General features: G+C 37.0%; 1 protein-coding gene across 1 annotated transcript in view; it reads left to right on the top strand.

Moving 5' to 3' along the window:
- DTWD2 (DTW domain containing 2) overlaps window positions 1–18,671 on the top strand; it is a 55,798-nt gene extending 37,127 nt beyond the window's left edge. Inside the window, exons 6-7 of the mRNA XM_041459106.1 lie at window positions 12,877–13,005; window positions 15,143–18,671. Coding sequence (XP_041315040.1) covers window positions 12,877–13,005; window positions 15,143–15,313 — 300 coding nt within the window. The 3' untranslated portion in view covers window positions 15,314–18,671. The remainder of the gene's footprint in view (window positions 1–12,876; window positions 13,006–15,142) is intronic.
- Window positions 18,672–19,865: the final 1,194 nt, after the last annotated feature.

The raw sequence follows: 19,865 nt of genomic DNA, 5'->3' as shown, positions 1-19,865 counted from the left end.
CTTGAAATAAGGATAAAGTATCCAGAATGATCTTTTGGCCACGAAATTTATGTTCAGCTCTAGAATTGTCAGTTTTCTGAGGAAGGTCATGTGTCAATGCTTTCTTACCCAGTCAACAGCGAAGACAAAGAAAGTCTTAACATCACAGTTTAAGGTTATCACAGTCCCTGATTATTGCATGAGTATTGCATATTGTTGGCTGTGTTTCACATATCTAGGTACACTGCAGTAATACCAATAACCTAGTGGAAAATATGATTAAGAACAGGATTAGGAGCTCCAGGGATGTATGTGCAGTATTGGTCTAGTTCAATGCAACTGTTGTAAATCGGTGACATATCTTACAAATTTACTGAAGCTGTTTACCCACATGCATCATGGCTTCTTCAGAAGCAATCTGACTGAATCAGTGTGCAGAGGTCACATTTTGCAAATCCCTCATCAAATACCCTCAATAGAACTAAGTGTCATATGATGAAATGCTGTCTTGTATAAAAAATACTAAACAAGGCATAAGTAACTGGTCTGTTTTCATAGTGATTGTAATTTTATTTTACAATTTGTAGAGAAATTGTTAGTGGAGCCTGCAGTGAATCCAGGTTGTTCAACATATTCTGAAGTAATACTGAAGGTATACTAGTCAAGTGGCAAAATGTTATCATGACAGTAAGTTATTGAAAGTGTTAATGATAACTCAGTGGAGAGTCCTATAAGGAGTATAAATTTCAGTAACTGGACATTAATACAGCACAGGAAATTCACTGTTGTTCCAGTACAGAAATTCCTTTAATTGTTAATTGGAACTGGGATTCCAATTTGCTGACCTTCTGTTTAGTAGTAGTAATCAAATATGATGTCTGATTAACTTTATGTAAGACTCTTACTGTGCAGTCTCTGTAGATTTACTTCCATCACTTGTAAAGTAATACCTGTAAAGCCCCAAAAAAATGGCTTGACAAGCCTCTTAAAGGGCCTCACAGTTTTTCATGTACTCAGAGTTAGATGCATGGGAGAAATGCTGGCAAGATATCCTCAAGCAGTCAAACAACAAAAAAAGCTTTAATGGCAACTTCAGAAAAGCAGAGAACTCTGGCAAGTTTAAAGCAACATACAATCAACATAAAACACTTCAAAAAACATTAACTTGATGCCCCATTCAACTTAGCAGGCTCCAAATCCATCCAGTTTTAAATGTCTCAAAACTCCAGGAAGAGGAAATGAGAAGAAGAGAGAAACACATAAAAGCTGTAGAAAAGAGCATACAATTCTGGTGTTCAGCTGATAGGAAGTACAGCAGGAAGTAGAGTCAAGATCTGTGCTTGCTTCATGTCCTGGCTAAATTACCCTTTGGTTTTCCTTCACCCTTTCCCCACGTGGGACTTCCCTCATCTGGCTGCTCTTGGGCAAGATGGGCCAGGTGTGGAGTATTGCCTCTGTTGTGCCAGGGACTGATGGCCACTGTAGGGCTGGGATACAGGCCAGGAGGGGCTGCGCAGTGCAAGGCATCGCCCCAACGAAGGCAAGGCCCAGCCTGCCCTTTATCCGCACATGTGCCTGAAATGTTCCAGCCAGCAATCCACCCAGTCTCTTGGATACCCTCTCCAGTATTTGTTTGTACCTGAGTTCATTGCAGGTCACCTTACTTGCTTTTTACTGCCTTGGCAATTAGTTCAAGGTCTTCTGTAGTGTATACAAAAATTTCTTTTGCAAACTGTAGAACCATAGAATGGTTTGGGTTGGAGGGGACCTTAAAAATTGTCTGGTTCCAGCCCTTTCTACAATGGAGGGATTACATCAGTGGACAGGGCTACAGGAAAGGTGTCATCTATCTGGACTCCTGTAGGGCTTTTGACAGGGTCCCCACAACCTCCTTTTCTCTAAATTGGAGAGAGATGGATTAGATAGGTAGACTGTTAGATGGATCAGGAAAACAGTCACATCCAGAATGTAGTGGCTTAGTGAGGGTCAATGGCTCAGTGTCCCAATGGGAATCAGTGGCAAGTGGTACCCTCAGTGGAAGCAGTGTTGAGTCTGACACAGACACAGACAAAGGGGTCAAGTGCACCCACAGCAGATTTGCAGATGACTACAAGCTGAATGGTGGTATGACACTCCTGAAGGATGGGATGTCATTCAGAGGGATATGAATGAGCTCAAGAAGTGCACCTGTGGAAGCCTCATGAGGTTCAACAAGGTCAGGTGGAGGGGGAGTGGTTAGGGAGCTTGACTAAACAACCCTTGGAAAGTCCCTTCCAATTAAAGTATTCTGTGATTCCGCGAAAATAAATAAATAAAAACCCTGAGATTTTTATGTCTTCCTATGTATGATGGACTTCAGTTCAGTTTTCCCCATTTTTCCTATTGAATTTAGGTATTCTTCATTATACAGTTTGATGGGCTTGAAATGAACTAGAAAAAATGTGATCTGCTAGTAGGTGAGGTAAATACTACCATATGCTTTCTTTCTTATATATATTTTTAAGCTGTTTGCTCATATTTATATGAGATCCTAGGAGTTCTGTGGTAAAATGCATCATCATAAAGCTGTTAAAATAGGTTGTACATTTGCTGCCTATTAAAGGTAAACATAATGGTGTTGAGGCAAGACCTTCAGGGTGATTTATGAACTTGTTTGTGGCAATAAACTGCAGAGTTTCAAGGTACCACACAAATGTTCTTACTCAGCACTGCATTTGTCAAAGGGTCTTTCCTGCTGAGTTTATTTACTCCCTTCTGTCTGACCTTTTTGTGACATTCTCTCTCTGTGCATAAGATGGGTACAGTCTGCTAAACATAATTCTATTTGCAAACAATATAATCAGGTTGTTAAGAACACTTACTGTTCAATTAAAATACCATAGTGCTACAAAAAAAAAACCCTCAAAATGCTTCACTGTCTTCAGTACAAAGGAAAAGTGTGCAAAAGGTGTTACCAGTGACAAGAAACTGTGTTCTTTGACCTCATAAACTAGTTAATTAAAAGCAATGATGCCACTTTATAGTTGATGTACTGTCTTCTGAAAAGGCCCTATAAATTTGAAAAGTCAAGGTTATATGCTGTCTAGAACTCCAGTCAGTGGAAGAGAACTTCAGCAATTTGTCAGGCAGGGGGAGCTTTTCTTATTCTCACCTTCTGAGAAACGTGGCCCAAATCTGTTACAGTTTGGAAGATGGTGTGATTAAATATTTATTAAACACAGGCATTTCTGTTTATTTTCAGTTGTTCACTGACCATCATGTAATATGCCTGAGTAGTTGTCAACACAAACTGGTCTTTGAGATGCCAGAGTTTTGATCTTTCACCTAAGTCAATCATATCAACATCTGTTTTAAGAATACTTTGCCAATTTACCTTGTTGCTCTTGTCCAAACTTCATGTTGTGCAAAGTGAGTAGCACTTACTGGATTGTGTTTGTGGTTTCTGTGTTGCCTCTGCTGGGTAAACATGGATTCACAGATGGTATGGGATGTCTGAGAGTAAGTCTTATGAAACAGCTTGCTTGAAACTCTGTCATCATAGGGATTCTTCGGGAGGGCATTCTTAACCCTCTTCTGTAGGAATCAGTGAATGAACATGCCAGCTATTCTCAAGACCTCACTGAGCACTAAGAATGAAAGAAAGGAACTGCTCATGGAAAGCAAGGGACAAACTCTTGCCACTCTTTATTTAAAAGAAAAGACATTAAAAAACCCCATTCCTCTAGGGGTCCACCTGCTTTTTGATTGAAGTGATGCTACTGGAGTTACTAGGTAGGAGTCCCATGGGCTTCCCCTGAAGGTTTTAAATTCTAGACAGGAAGTCATAAAATGCCACCTGGTTTAAAGCAAATTGTATGGCAGACGTGATGAAATGCTAAAGTGTCAAAAGGTGTTGGACGCTGAATTGTAGTTGGCTGTAGGGTCTTCCATCAGCAATTCAACCTGCAGCAATACCAGTACTATCAATGAATGCATAATTTAATTTGCTCAGCTATGCACTATGCATAGCTGAGCAAATGCTGAATTTAATTTTTTTATTTTTCTGTTAATGATGGGTAAAGTCATGAATGAGTTGGTGGAGAAACTGTAATGGTTTGAGGTTCATTGAATAGTTATATCATACTTTTTAACAGTAAGTGGGGTTTGTGGTCTAGTTCTCTGGTATATTCAGATAATAAAACTTTATTTGTGAATTTGCCATTTTCAAGCCTAGAGGATTAAGGAATGGGTAGCATTTTGTTTCTGAAAGCATGTTCAAAAATCAGAGGAATTTCATTGATGAAGCAAGTAGTTATTCTGAAGTGTACTCTGTCATTTACATAAATTCCTTCTAGAGAAAGTTAAAACTTCATTCTAGTTTAGTTAGTGCTCACAGACACAAGTGTAATGTAGTTTACGTATAGCACACAGTCTAACGCCTTGAGAGTGCATTGCAATTAATGTGAAGGAAATAATAAAACCATTTTCTCATCTTCACACAAAACACTCAGACAGAAGTAAAAGTAAAATATCAAGAGTCACTATTGTCATCTGGCTGTATCTTAATTGACTCTTATTCTGATTGCTCTCTGAATTTTTTATAAAATATCCTATTCAATGAGCTCAGGAGATGCAGAGAAAAATATTTTTTCTCATCTCCACAGTTACGAGACTTCAGCAAGTGATTTTATGAGGACTAAATAATAAATAGTGCCAAGAAGTAAATGAATTTTTTTACAGTCCTCTTTTATCTTTAGGCTTTCCTCTCTCTGTTTTTATTTGTTACAGTTTGCAATTTGCATGAGAGAAATTCAATACTAAATTTTGCCATATAACCTAAATAAATGAACAATGCGCAGTTTAATTCTGCAAGGGAAAGAAGTATGATCATGAATAAAGAGTGCAGGAGGCAAATCAGAACCCAAGGCAACAAAGGCCAGCCACAATGGTAGCAGCAGGGAAAACCGTAGTAAGGCTGGTCCTGGAAAGTATGGATTCAACCATCCATCTGTACTCATGGAAGAAAAACACTGCATTTTCACTGACTTGTTCCAAACACATTTTTTATCTATCTGCGTATGACACTGGTGATTTTACTAATAATCCTGCAGGGTAGCCTAGTTGTCCTTAGAGCGAAGGAGGCTCTGTGAGCCTTTATAGTAAATTTTTGTTTGTGCATTATATTTGTTTTTTTCCAACGGTGAAATTTTTGCTGTTTTCATTAAGTAAGTAGTTCATAACCTATTCTGTGTATGATGACTTGTAAGATAAACATAATCATTAACAGCTGTTACCTATTGTGAAATGTTTAAGTTTTTAGCTGCTGTCTTATTACAACCAAAACATTAAAAAAAATTTCAAACTCAAGACAACAAAATGTTTTATGCTAGGACTGTCAGAAATTGCTGTTTGAGAAAACTGAGATCAAAGAGAGAGAACTGGGAATTATCTTGGGTCAGGATTGGAGGCATAGTTGAGATATGATGCTGAGCAATCAACAGCATCCTGTCCTTGTGACATTTAGGTTAATTTGAATGACATTGGTCATTGACATTTTTCTGGTCATAAGTATGTATTTATTACCTCTCAATACAGTGAAATTTTCTTTGTGACTGAAAGGTGTGAGATGATTTTCCAGATGTCAGAAGTGTATACTTCTTTATTCTTGGTGTCATGTTCCACTGTGGGGAACAGGAGGAGTTCTTTTAATAATGATGATTGGGAACAAAATTAAGCCAAGCAAGACAAACATTGCATCTGAGAATCGTTTACTGGTAATGAGAGAGCAAGATAAAAAGGAGTTACTCTACCAAAGAGGGCTAGAGAAGACAGAGCAAGAGGAAGAAAAATGGGATAGAGGGAGAGGAGGCAGAGGGAAAGAGAGGGCATTACCACCAGAGGTCAGGGAGAGCTGTCGTTGTCCATGAGGTGTGGGCTGTGGATGGCTACTGTGGCAATGGGCCACCAGACACAGGTGAGGGGCGCTCAGGGAAAAGGTCCAGAAATCTGGACAGGATCACGGTGAGGATCACGGTTGTGGGCAGGCTCAGAGGCAGGCTGGGTTGGACACAGGTGGTTCAGGCAGAGACACAGAGATGAAGCAGGCAGGGTGCTGCTGGTCAAGGGCACAGGGAGGCAGGGTAGTTACAAAGGCGAGCAAGAGCCAGTGAGGACAGGAGAGCCAGAAGGCTGGGGCCAGGGCAAAAGTGTAAGGTTCAAAAAGCCTCAACTCAAAAGCAAGTTTAGGCAAGCAAGTCTCAAAAAAGCCCCTTGAATCACCAAGCCTCAAAAGCAAAAACACAGCCCCAAGCCAAAAGCTCACACTCATAAAGCATGTTTGAAAAGCCCCCCAAGAGTCAAAAGGCAAGGAACAGAACAGCCCCCCAGAGCTTCTTGTGCAGTTACTTTTTATGCCCTGACTCCTCCCAAAGTCCACCTGCTGACAGGAGACCATTGGCTCAATGTCCCTGGGAAGTGGAGAGTGTCTCTGGGGTACCGTGTCTGTGGTGTTCCCCTTCTGACTGCCTGTCCCATGCGAGACATGAAAAGGTTGCCAAGCAAAGTCTCCCCAGAGACAAGACTTTCCTCCATCTTCTCCTAGGTGCCTCCTGGACACGTGCAACCTCTCCCCCACATGCCTCTGACAACCATTGTTGAGGCATAACAAAACTGAATTGACTCTTCACACTTGGGCAGAAGCTTTGCTTTTATTTTTTTCCCTTTTTTTTCATAATTGTTGTCAAACCCTTCAACAAATGTCTGAATATCCAGGTGCTAGAACAATTCAGGAGCATTGGCAAATTTTGTACCGTTGTGCCCATGCTGATATTCTCATGGGATATGAACATTTTGTAAAAAGTAAACTGGAAATATATTTAATTTTGATTGAATTTGCTTTCAAATAGCTAGATGAATTGAAGACATTTTTATTCTTTTTTTTTTTCATGTTCCATTCTGCCCTTGCCAAAATTATTCTCAGGAGCTTCTTCTGCTGCTTTTCCCCTGTCCAAGGAAGTGCCTACTGCTTTTCACATACAGTAAGAAAACAAGAAATTGCACAAAGCAAAAATAATTAGTAGGTTCCAAAGAACAGTATCATTGCATTGATGCTACATTTTGACACTGAAGTATTTAATTTTCATTTTCAATTTTCTGATATTTGCAGGTAATTACAGTTAAATTGCTGTGACAATACAAGTAATTAATTTTTCTTTCTTCATTTCATGACCCCATTCTCTACGTTCATACTCTGCTCACTGACTGAATTTACTTGCCACACTTTCCTGTTTTATTAATTATTAAAAGAATAGTGCTGCATAAAATATTGAACTGTTGGCTGACATTAATTTTTTAAATGTAAGCAGAGCAAGAGAGATATTACCAGAAATAATTTCTAGTTTTTTTTCTTCTCTAAATACAAAAAAAAAAATACAATGCCTAGAAATTAACTGGAAATGCATAGTCATTTTACAAAGTGGCCTGAATAGCCTATATGACATGTACTTAAATATAATTATTTTTCCATAACTTAATGGCAGTATTAAATTATTTAATTCCTTAGTTATAGGTCAGATCATGCAATTTCAGAAACTGAGACCATAACCAGATGGTATTTCAATTATTTTTTGCAGAATATATAGTCCAGATATTCCTAGGTCAGTCCTATCTTCTCTAATGTCTTATTTGTGAATATTTGCCTTTTCTTACATTTTTCCTGTATGTTAGCTCTTAGTTTTATTGACATTTGGATCTTTCTTATGCTGTGTTCTTTTACAGGAGTTAAAACTGTTCCTTTTGGGTTAGAACTGCAGCTTGTGTGCACTTGGAATTTATTTCAGTTACCTGTTTTAACTGAAGACCAATCTAAAATCTAAAAACTGAAAGAACTAACCTTCTTAGGCAACCCGTTCCAGTGTCTCACCACCTTCTCAGTAAAAATTTCTTCCCAATCTTGTTTTTTCCATGTGTCTCAACACAGTTTCCAGGAGAATCTGCTTCATAAGTTTGCCTGGCAGATGAGACTTCTCCGTAGATCACTAGATCTTCTGCTTTCCATTTTTTTTCAAAAATGGGGTTTATGTTTCCCTTTTTCGAGTCATCAAAGTCTTTAAAGTCATGCCCTCATGGATGGAGGGTTTTGTGACAGGTATCTACATTTTCAGGCTGTCCACTTGTGACAGTTGCATGGCAGTTATTCCCTCCAGTATTTTAGAAAGAGAGTGCTCTTAAGTTGTCACTTTAAATTAAAGCCAAGATTTTGAACAAGATAATTTATTTATATTCTTGATTTAAATTTCAGTAGCATGCTGAGACTAAATTTACTCAGCCTGTCTTCTCCAGTACAAAGGTAATTTTACTTAACTGCATGAGATTTCTGTAGATACAGAAAGCTGTTTTGGCTTACAGGTAAAAGGTGCTTGTGCAAACTGGATACTGAGTGAAAGATCTTCCCCTGCCTGTCACCCATCTTCTGTCTGAGGTTGTTTTTGCAGTAGCTTCCAGAGAATGCTCTTACTGCCTTAAGCACCTTAAAAGCAATTTAGCTTCTAGAAGGATGGGAAAGATAGCAGGATATGGTTGTACTCTTCCTGAGGTTTTTTTTTTTGTGCCTTTTGAATTAGTTTAAAGAAATGTCTGGGTTTTTTTTTCTGAAGGATGTTTATTAAAGTAGTAGAACATATGACCTATGTTATATGCTATATACGACTATGTTATAGTGCCTGTGTTAAGCAGGAGGACAGATGGTACTTTCTTCCTTCATTCTTGAAAAGTTAGCAAATTAATTCCCAAGCTGACATTCAGATTTTCAAAAGACACTATCAACATAAAGAGGAAGGGATCTTAAGTATTAAGATTTTTAGAGAAACCACAGGAAAATATATTATGCCTCTGCCTTTTTTGAGATGCCTGTAGAACAGGCAAGAATTAGTTTAGTGTGTGCTGTGAGACAGATGTACTAACTTTTTTGAATTCTTGGTAGGGCATTATTTTCCAAGTATAATTTTGCATAATATTGGGTTCTCTTTGGAGAGTAAAGCTGGTGAGAATAAAGCTGGTAAGAGTAGTGATGAAGAAATTAACATAGAAAAGATAGAAAGATACTGATATTAAGGAGAGGACTTAGAGCTTTCTGCTAGACCTTCAGTACTATTATTTAAAATAAAAGCAGAAATCAGTTTCCTGTCTTTACTGACTTAAATTTTTAAAATTTCAAACAGCAGGTCTGTGACCCCATCAAGGCAACACTTTTCCTCCCATCAGTTTTGAACAGCTGAACAAGATCAGCTGGGTCTTCAGTTGCCTGGAACATGTCCAAGGAAGGCTCAGGAAGAAAAACGCTGCCCCAAGAAACACTGAAGGGTCACAATTTTTACTGTGGTTCAAATCCTTTGTCAATGCTCAAAGGCTGTAGCATTTGCTAAGGGAATGGTGCATTGGCAGATAAGCCAGTGTTAAGTTAGTCTAACAGTATGTGAGAATTAAGGCTGAAAATTCAGTCTGAAATTCAGGTTTTTGGAAGCAGGAGTCTTGAGTTACAGATAGAAATGAAACTTTATTTTATGTGTTGCTTCCTACTTCTGATGGCTTGAAAATTAAGTCCCCAAACTCCTTCGCACTTAGAGAGAATAGGTACACTAATTTCAGTGTCTTGGCTGAATTCCAGTGAGTAATTGCATTCAGATTATTTAAATTCCTCTCTGGTTTGAGATGATTGAGATAGTTTTTATCTTCTTTCTTGTTATTTTGGTGAGCAATATTAAACTGGCTGGTCTTTTTTCAACTTGTTATTTCTGTATTTTGTTAGAAACTGATATTATTCCATAGTATGCATATGATTTTCAAATTACTTTGAAGCAAAAACAAACAAGTTGTTGTATTGTGGTGTCTATCATTTTATGGAGAAGCGTTTCTAAAATATCATAATTTTTATTTTGAAATGTACTTAAACGGAGTATTTGTATATACTCATTTTGAACTGAGATTTTGAAATCTGGTGTAAGAGGTAGACAGTGTGATTTTGTTTAAATTAACTGTATTTCTGTTAATTTAAATTAACTGTATTTAAATTAACTGAATATTTCTGTAAATTTGAACAAATTTTGTTCAGCTGGATTTGAGATACAGAGGTGACAGATAAAGTATTTATGCACATAGGTAATGCAGGAACATGGATGAGATTGTTGCAATGTGGTGTCTGAAGCTATTAACTGCACAAAAGGCAATGCAAGTTTAGACCTCTTGGTCAAAAATGAAATTAGCCATCTTCCTACTCAATCAAGTCTGAGGGCAAGTAAATATTTCATATGTCTAGGCATTTTTTTTCCAAGAAAATGTCTTCCTGTGTCTGAAATATTTAGTAGCTGTACTAATTTGTTTTGGTTTCTGTATTGTTTCTGCTTTGTTTTACCATTCAGTTTATGCTCTGGGTAATTGGAGTATTTGTTTTTTTGGTTCAGTAAATGTATCTAGTTTCAGATGGGAGCTTTGGTGAGTCTGTCCAATTTGCAGTAGACAAAGACTACCCTGACTGTATTTCAGGTGACTAGGGATCATTTATTTAGATTGTGCCTGTTTTAAACAGTAGGATAAAATCATGCTGAAAGAAGCCTAAGAGACAAACTGTAGCTGGCAGTTGTCTTGATCAAGTATTCTTCCTCTGGTCTCCAACACTGTCTATGGTATTTTAATCTTATTTTAGGGAATATGTAATTTTTCAGAAAAAGTGGATGGGGACACTTGTTTCCATTCTTTTTCTTTCTTCTCATGAAAGAAGAAACTTAGTTGCTGCTGCTGTTGCTGTTAGTACTAGAAAGTTGCTCTTTTGTGCCTTGTCAGTTGTTTGAGAGCTGCAGTTAAGTTTTGGCTCCATGGTTGTGTGGCAGTGTGCAGGCCCCTTTTCATTATAGAAGTGTCTTGCAGTCATTGATAGGTTTTCTTTCTCTGGAATGTTGACTTTTTCAGCATGAGACCCAAGGAATGAAGTATAGAAACCAGCAGGCAGAACTATTCCTAACTCCTAGGAAAAAAAGCCTCAAGGTGCTGTCCAAGGAGGGGGCAGCCAGTGGGCCTGCAGGTGCTCCATCAGGTGGTTTTAGCCTCTGGAGAGTTACTCCATGAACAATGTAGCTGTCAGCTGTTGAGAAAAAGTGTGAATATTGTCTGCTTTTCTGCTCAGGATGTGTTGGAGGAGGGATGGACTGAGTTCACCCTGCTTTTTGATACCTAGGTAGAAGTTTCTAAGTAGGGACCACTTCTTCCAACATAGTTTTCTGTGTACTACAAGTAACTAGGCTTCCTACTCTGTTGTGGTGAAGATCTCTACATGGTCACAGACAGAAGGCATAAAACCAAAGAAATCCTTGAGGAGTAACAAATGAAAATACTATCTTCTTTTTCTTTTCATTACCTACACTGATATCTAAATTCTACATTTTTTTCCCTCCTAAGTAATTTTATGGTCTTCTGGGTTTTCCATACCAAATGGATGAAGGTAGGTTAGAAAGGCTTAATTTTTCTGAATTTTCCTATATTTCAGTAAATTGACTTTTTTAGCTAACTTGCTTGTCTTTTCCAGAATGCCTTTTGCTCTTTTCTTGTTTCCTTTTTTTTTTTTTTTTAATTTTTTTTTTTTTTTATTTTACTATTTTTAATTTCTTTTAAATTGGGATAAGTAAGGCAGTGGAATTTCATCTTACTTATTTATGTCTCTTCAGCAGTCTGGAGTTTTCCTTTTATAAATGGGATACCTTGAACTTTAAGGAATGGGTAATTACTTGTAAGAGAGATGAAGAAAAATGAAATATTTCAAATAAAAGGAAAAATGAGAAAAGTGAAGGAGGAAAGTATTGAATAAAGTGAGGAATAGTGAAAGACTTCTGGCATGCAAAATGGTAACAATATTATGGGCATGGGGATCACTCATTTTTTCGAGAAGAAGAAAAATAAAAGACAATTGATGGGCTGAGTTTAAAAAAAAGAAAATTAACATACTCTTTTATAAGGATGTGTCTGGGTTTTTTGTATTGCACTACAATATTGTTGGAAAAAGAACTGAGAATTTTTAGTTAAGAATACTGACAATGTTGCTAAAACATTATTTGGTTTGCATTCTGAAAAGTGCAAATTGCATTTTACATATATGTGGAGATGGAAATCTTAGGCATAAAAGAATAATATCTGAATTTTCACACAGAGTCAAGTAGTGTAAATTCTGTGTTGTTTCAACCACTGTTTAAAAACCTGGTAAAAGCTTTTGGAGCTTTTGGTTGAATTAAATTTCCTTTTCTTAACATCCTTTAATTTGCAAGATAGTGTAAAGTGTTTATCACTTCAGGCAGAGCCAGTAAATTATTTTCAGACATGATTTTGTTAAACAAATAGTTTTAATCAATCTAATAAACCTAATTCATTGTGTGAATAAATACAGTTTCTAGAAGTCTGAGATTCTTTGACAAATAATATTTTGACAAATAATAATTTGCCAAGATATAACTTCGACAAAAAATATTTTGCCAAGATATAAAGTGTTCATGACTATATGGCCATTGTAGCTTGAATGTTTGTGTGTGTTTAGAGTAATTTAAAAAAGCATCAGTGAATAAATCTGTTTTTGTTATAGCATGTCTATGGCAACTGAAATCAGTTGCTAAAATTTCACTTAGTCTTTCTCTAACAAAAAATTTTATTTCCTTTGCACATTCATACAGTAACAAATGTGCAGTTTTTGTTTGTGATGGTGGCTCATGTGTATTACACTGAACAGTTGCATGGCATTGGCTACTAGGAGACTAAACAGCAAAAAGAAAAGAAGACGAGTGAACACAGAGGGAAAGGGGATGTGTTTTGCTTGGTGTAGAGAACAGGTATCTCATGGGTTATCCTGGCCTGTTTATTTTACTAGAGTTTGCTATTTTTCAGGTGCAGTTAAAACCCAGTATTTCAAGTCAATATGTAATTCGTACGCAACCAACAAACACCTGTCTGTCTACTCTTGAATGTGCAGCTGTTGCTCTTTCCATCATGGAAAAAAATAAGAGTATACAAGAGGTATGTAAACTTAAATACCTGAGTTTTTCTTTTATGAATGGCAGAGGGGCAGTGAAGATACTTAGCTATTAATGTAAAACTTGACAGTTAAAGTCTTAATGACATTTGTAATAGTTTTGTGGCATAGTGAACTAAAACAAGAATGCAGCAATGGATACCATTTTCTGTTTATTAACTGTAGAGTGTTCAAATTACTGTGACTCTTTCATGTTGTGCTCCAAAAGCAAACACAACAAACTGACCTTTAACTCTGAAAAAACTAATTAATTATGTAATAGAAGATAAGGTATGTTACTGCATGGAAAGAAGTAAATTGTTTTCTCCAAAAACTAGACAGCAGAGATAATCTGAATACCCCCTCACAGCTATCTTGAAGATTAAATGTTTTTTAAAGCCAGGTCCTCTGATCTCCTGCACTCCTCAGCCATGGAATGTAACCCACTGGATTACATCTGCCTACCAGCCAGCTTGCAACTGTTACATGTCACTGGAGGAATTTGGGACTTAATAGTTCTTGAGTTTAAGTTTATCCTAGGTCAGAGAATACTAATTGGACATTAGCCTTTCCTTGCAAATTGTGATCCCACTAGTCTGTGATGGAAGAGGTCATTAAGAAAATGTCCTTCTTAATCTTTTTGTTGCTGACATTAGTAATATCAATTTAATAAGCCCTCTGAAAAACACCTACAAGTACTTCTACACCACAGAGCCAAGTCTGCAATTCAATTGTGTGCCCAGAATTTAGTAGTGAATGATCTGTGAAAAGAGATTTACAGCCCATCCATGTACCCCCTACATGCTAGTCTTCACCCTGGAGTGCTCATGCTGCTCTCCATCAGCTAGCTAATATTTTCATACTCAACATCTGCCTACTAAAAAAGGTGCCCAGGTCAAAAATTGCTCCTGTAGCTGGCATAATATATAGTATGCCACTTCTGTGTCTGCCTCTGTGACACTAGACTCACCTTAATATTAAATGAATTGGATATAAAACCCAGATTTGGACAAAGTGTGTGGACACACAAGAAAATAAGGCTCAGAAATTGGAACTCCAAGTAAAAATGGTTTCCAAGAAACTTGTGTATATATGCGGGGTTCTGTATTTACCTTTTCCTTTGTTGTGCTAGGACAACATATTTTTCCTTCACTAGGACTTCTGTCTTACAGTGAATGCGTAGTTAACATCTATAGTTACCAGTCTTATATTCTGATTCACCCTGAGAATTGGCCCAGCCTACTTTTCAAAGACAAAATTTCTGTTTTCTCTAAGCATTGCAGTAGCCAAGAGCTACATTCATGCATTTTTTATACCATCTCTGAACTGAGTCCTATTCCCAGCATATGAGACAGTGAACTGAAGTTGAGAGCCATGGAATGTAAAAATGTGCACTTGGTTTGATACCCAGTATGTCACTTGATTTTCCTGTATGCTCTTAAGAGTTATATTTTTCTCAATAGAATCTCAGCTCCTGCTGACTGCAGTTACACATGCAATTGCTTTACACCTTTACATCTGCACATGGGGCTCCCCTGACTTAGCCAGGCAACCAGAAAATGAAGAGTCTACAATTAGGAACCACTTGAGATAAATTTGGTTTGTGTGGCTTCATTAATCTTACACAATACCTCTGGGCAGAAGCATGGACACAGTTGTGTCTCCAGGATTGCAGTCCAGCTGCCTTGATTATAAGTCTCTCCTCTCTTCCTCAAATCCTGCCTCAAGGGATTTTTGTGCAAGCACAAACAGCTTAGTTATTGTGACTTATTTTATTGCAGCTTGTTGACTGAGCCACAGTAATTGATTGTAGTCCATTGCTGAGGTCAAGTCAAAGCCATAACTTACAGTAATGTGGCTGGGGCTGAAGTCAAGATTGAGTGGTTCCAAGGGAAGGAGTGAGGGATGGCACCATGCAGGTGGTGTATGACTGCTCTATGGTTCTTTTCAGTACATCTTCTATTCAGGTCTGCCTTTTGTGTCTCCAAAGGGTATATTTTAACAGCATTTATCATCCAAATTGTATTTTATTAGCATTTTAAAGTAGTTATTTAATAAAAAACTGGTAATAATTGATGTCTCTAAAATACCTTACTAAAAGCTTGGGGTTCTTTTGTCCCCCACCCCTTTATGTTTCTGCAGACTATACTCCATCCGCTTCAAGCTTTGTGCTCTTTCCAACTTCAGCATGGTGCCCAGATCCATCACAGCAAGGAACATCTTCTCAAAAATGGCTTATATGACAAGCCCATGCCAAAGAATAAACGCAAACTCAGAAGAATGGAGCTTCTGCTGAATAATGTTAAAATATAAGAAAACTGTACTGACTGTACAGTGGGATTTATTTGCAGCTAGCAAATGAATATTAATCTGGATTTGATCCAAACAGTTGACTGTACTCTAATAAAACAACTTTTAGGCCCTTCTTAGGCAAGATTTTATCTACCAGTGTGACAAACAGTAATGGACAAGCTTTTTCATTTATGCAGTAAGTCAGGTGCCTCTGTTCAGATGATGGAGGAGCATTCTCATTTCCTGTAGAGAAGGGGAAGAAAACCGAGCATAATTTAGACTTACGTTATCGCTTGGGTGTCAGATATGATCCTCAGTATGACTGGATGAATTTATTTTGGAGAGGCTTTTACCAGTACAAAAAGACAAGAAATATGAAAATGGATGTGATGGAATGGTAAGGCTTCAGTGGTTAGAATTATTTTGAATTACTACTGAGCTTTTTAGCTTCAGTATCTGACTACAGTAGACTTTCAAACCATAATTCCTGATATTCTTTAGTTCAGATGGACATAAGACATGTTATTTGGACAGTTCTTTCTAACTTTGAGATTTTTATTTCTTCTATAATTAGAGCTCCTTTTTGTAAATTTACATATGTTTTACAATGCAGTCATGTTTAAATTTTTAAATTAAGTCTGCATAAGTTTTTACAAGAAACTAAACAATTCTGACTTACAAAAAGAAAAGTAGAAATAGTGATTTTTGGAATTATAACTCAGGTGCATTGCTTTTACTTGAGCAAAAATTAGTCTTCCACAAATGGGGAGATGTTGTGGATATAAATACTTCATACCCATACTCTGACATACAATGATTATGCTACTAAAGTAATTAAACAAGCCCAGTGTAAACTGCTGTGTAAGAAGTATGATGCAATAGCAAATGATTATGTTTGGATACAACCAACTAACATAATTATAGATTCTCTAGGCTTCATGTGTTTAGTTTTTCACTTCTAACAGTGATATAAATGTACTTCTTTCTAATGGGAATTGCTAGAAGCAGAAGAATTGGGTATTTTTAGAGACTTTCTGAAATAATATTTTATGATCTGGAGGGAAAAGTAAAGTGAAGTAAAGGTTCTGATAGTCCTTTCTTCTACATAAAATGCCTCCTGCGTTTAAGAGATTAAAATGCTTAATGTTTGTCTTTACTGTTAGTTCCCCTCTAGGTAACAACATGGAGCTAATTGGGTACTAATTAGTCTTAGAAAAGATATTTTGTCTTTAATTTATGATCTGTAAGACAAGAAACTATAGAAGTGCGGTGGGGGTGGGGTAAGGGGATGTGTAAGCCCAACTAACCGATATTTTACTGAAAGCTTTTCTGCAATTAATAAGAGAGGTCAAAATTAGGTCAGAGATTAGCTAAGAAGTTTTAGTTAACCCTGAGCTAATAGTGACCTTTTGTTTAGGCATGGATAAACAATATGATTTGTCTGGCTATGCGAGCAAAGCTTATATAACCTTTTCCTCTTCTCCCAGTCCAGATATATCCCATATCTGTCACTAAATTCAGCAAAGCTGAATTAGTTTTGACAAATCTGAAGCAAACCAGTCTCATATGATTAATGATAGCATAGATGCACTTTTGTTCACATTGGAACAGAGAAAGGGCATGTTTATTCCTGTAGCACACCAATCTCCAGGCTAACTTGGAGTCTGAAGTTGCAGTCTTGAGCAATTTTTGTGCGCAGCCTTGTATGTGGTGCTGTGTCCAGTTACCTGCTGGACTGGTAATCTTCCTTTCCTGTGCCCTGGGACATGGTCAATAATTCCTTGAGGAAACATGGGTATCAATTAAGCTTTATTCTTAATGTCATATTTACATATATGAATGATGTTCACATTTAATGTTGTATACGTTAATTTAATTTACCTTATTTTAAATTTATCTCAAGCAGCAGTGTGTCTTTTGACCTACATTTGAAGTTTGTTTTCCTAGGCAGAAGATTAAATGTGTCTTTACATAATATGTGCGTTTATATTATAGAGGACAGAAGGAAATTCTTACTACAGCCTGGGATTCATAGCCATCTGAAAAATGCCTTAGAATTACAGGATCAGAGAAATAGTTGCCTTAATTGAGTTATAATCCTACATTAAATACTCTTCTACATGGAATCTGAGTTTTCATGTTTTTCAGCAATGGACAAATTCTGCACAGCCTACAAAAAGCAGTTTTTAGCTTTGTTGATTCTTCTTTTAATTTTGCTCCTGTGGATAACAGGATTTTGTAGGACCTCATGCTGGATGCATGGAAACCCTTAATTGCTAATTTCCTCTGTTGTACAATACAAGATCAGTCAATATGCAACAGTTACTGATGAAATTAAAAATAATGCATCACAACTGCAAACTCCAGGCATTTTATTTTTTTGCGGTTTTTTGTATGTCCCAGCTCAGCTATAATGTAATGAACATTTAGGTGCAGCACAGCAGTCACATGAAGTTCAGTTTCAGATTTGTTTGAAGCTATTAAACACAAAATACAGTACTTTTTAGGTGGAACTTGCATGATTTTAAAAATATGCACAGTGCAAGAGGAAGAATTTAGAAAGTTTGTTTTCATTGGATTCTTTTGGATTCAGAATTTGGCAATAAATACATTACCTCAAAGAAATTAATACTCTGAAGTCCAAACTCTCTTGACAGAAGCTGTGTGTGAGCACTCTTTGTAAGCAATTTCATTGGACTGAATTTAATTTGCAACTTTACTTTGCGTAATGGTAAATCCATTTCATTTTTCCCTTACCAAAAGATTAATGACTGAAACCCACCAGTCTAACAAGATATTGATTAAAAAGGAAGGAATGTGTTTGCTTCTCATGTTTGGTCCTTTGTCCTTGTCCACTTTGTACTTCCAAATATTGCTACCAAAATGAAATCTGCTTTCTATGTGCCGCAATCTCGTGTGTTGGGAAACTGGTGGCATGGATAGGGGGCTTTAGAACACATGCAAATATTTTTCAAAGGTGAACACTGTTAATTCACCGTATTTTCATAGTCCATATGAGTAAGTCTATGAAAAAATATGAGGATGGAAATGTTTTAAAATAAGAACACAAACCACACCTCCTGTTTTGTTTAGAATGCTTTCTTATTAAAGAGACACTCAGGACAAACATAAATGTATTTTTCTTCAACATTGTACTTTTGTTGCCTCATAACCCCATTCTGCCAATAAATTACTCTTAGTTTTTCTTGAGATGAAAAGGAAACTTTTCATGTGACTTCAAAAGAGGCAAAAATTATTTTAAGACTAAGGGTTTTCTTCTCAACTGCTACATTAGATAAAAAATTGCTTATGCTGCACTATTTTCTACAACTTCCCTGCTTGTTTTGAACTTTAATTAAAAACTGGACTTTTAAAAAGAGATAGTAGTTCATGCTTTTCTCTTGATGTTTCTGTGTTTTATGTCTATATACATGAATGCACATAAATTATATATGTGTTTGTGCCTCAAAGCAATAAAATATCTAATTTACTGTGGTATGTTCCACTGCATCTCTACAGAACTGAGTTTGTTCACATGTGCTGATATTACAAATCCTAGTCCTTTTTTTCTGTCTTTTTAATGCCACACAATCAGTTAATGAAGAGATGCGGCTTTGTGTATGTTATTTGAAGAAAAAGGATTCCTTTGTTGTCCAGTGAAACCTGCATGAAGACTAAATTGCTGTGGCAATTTCTCAAGCATTTCAGTTTCAGAGCCCTCCTCTCTCTTTCTGCAGTGGTGACTGACTCCTGTTTGGTACCACACAAATATGCATACCTTCCCACACTGAAACGCCACCCAAGTGCCGCGTCTCCACCTATTGTGCCCTAGTAGGTGCAATGAGGTAACCATTCTATTTCTCACCCACAGTTTCTTCTATCCCAAATTGCTATAAGATTGGGAAGAGAACTGGAAGAGTAAAAGTAAGAAAACTCATGGATTTAGGTAGAGACAGGTAAATAGGGAAAGCAAAAGTTGTGCACAACAGCAAAGCAAAATAAAGAGCTAATTCACTGAAAAAAAAAAAAAAAAAAAGACAAAAAAAAACAGGAAAAGAAAAGAAAAAAAGGAAAACCAAAATAACAGAACTGTTTCTATTCTTGTGCAGCCATTTCTTATCTCCCTTCTACAAAATGTACACTTCAGGGACTTAATTATTGCTTTGGTTACAGGATTTGTTCCTTGTGTTCCAATTCACAATCATTCCAGACTCCCAGCCCTGAGAGCTGCTGCTTTTGTCTCATAGGTACAGATAACAGACAAAAATAGAGGAGAGAAGAGTATGTGTTTTAAGAAGGATGAGAAACTATTGTGGTTCAACCCGAGCCAGCAGCCAAGCCCCAGGCAGCCACTTGTTTGCTACCCCACCAGCAGGATTGGGAAGAGAACTGGAAGAGTAAAAGTAAGAAAACTCATGGATTTAGGTAGAGACAGGTAAATAGGGAAAGCAAAAGTTGTGCACAACAGCAAAGCAAAATAAAGAGCTAATTCACTGCTTCCCATGGGAAGGCAGGTGTTCAGCCATCTCCAGGAGAGTAGGGCGCTATGACATGTAACAGACTTGGGAATACA

This window comes from Pyrgilauda ruficollis, unplaced genomic scaffold (assembly GCF_017590135.1).
Source record: "Pyrgilauda ruficollis isolate IOZ18807 unplaced genomic scaffold, ASM1759013v1 scaffold130, whole genome shotgun sequence".
Lineage (NCBI taxonomy): Eukaryota > Metazoa > Chordata > Aves > Passeriformes > Passeridae > Pyrgilauda > Pyrgilauda ruficollis.
This window is presented reverse-complemented; position numbering and strand designations above follow the sequence as displayed.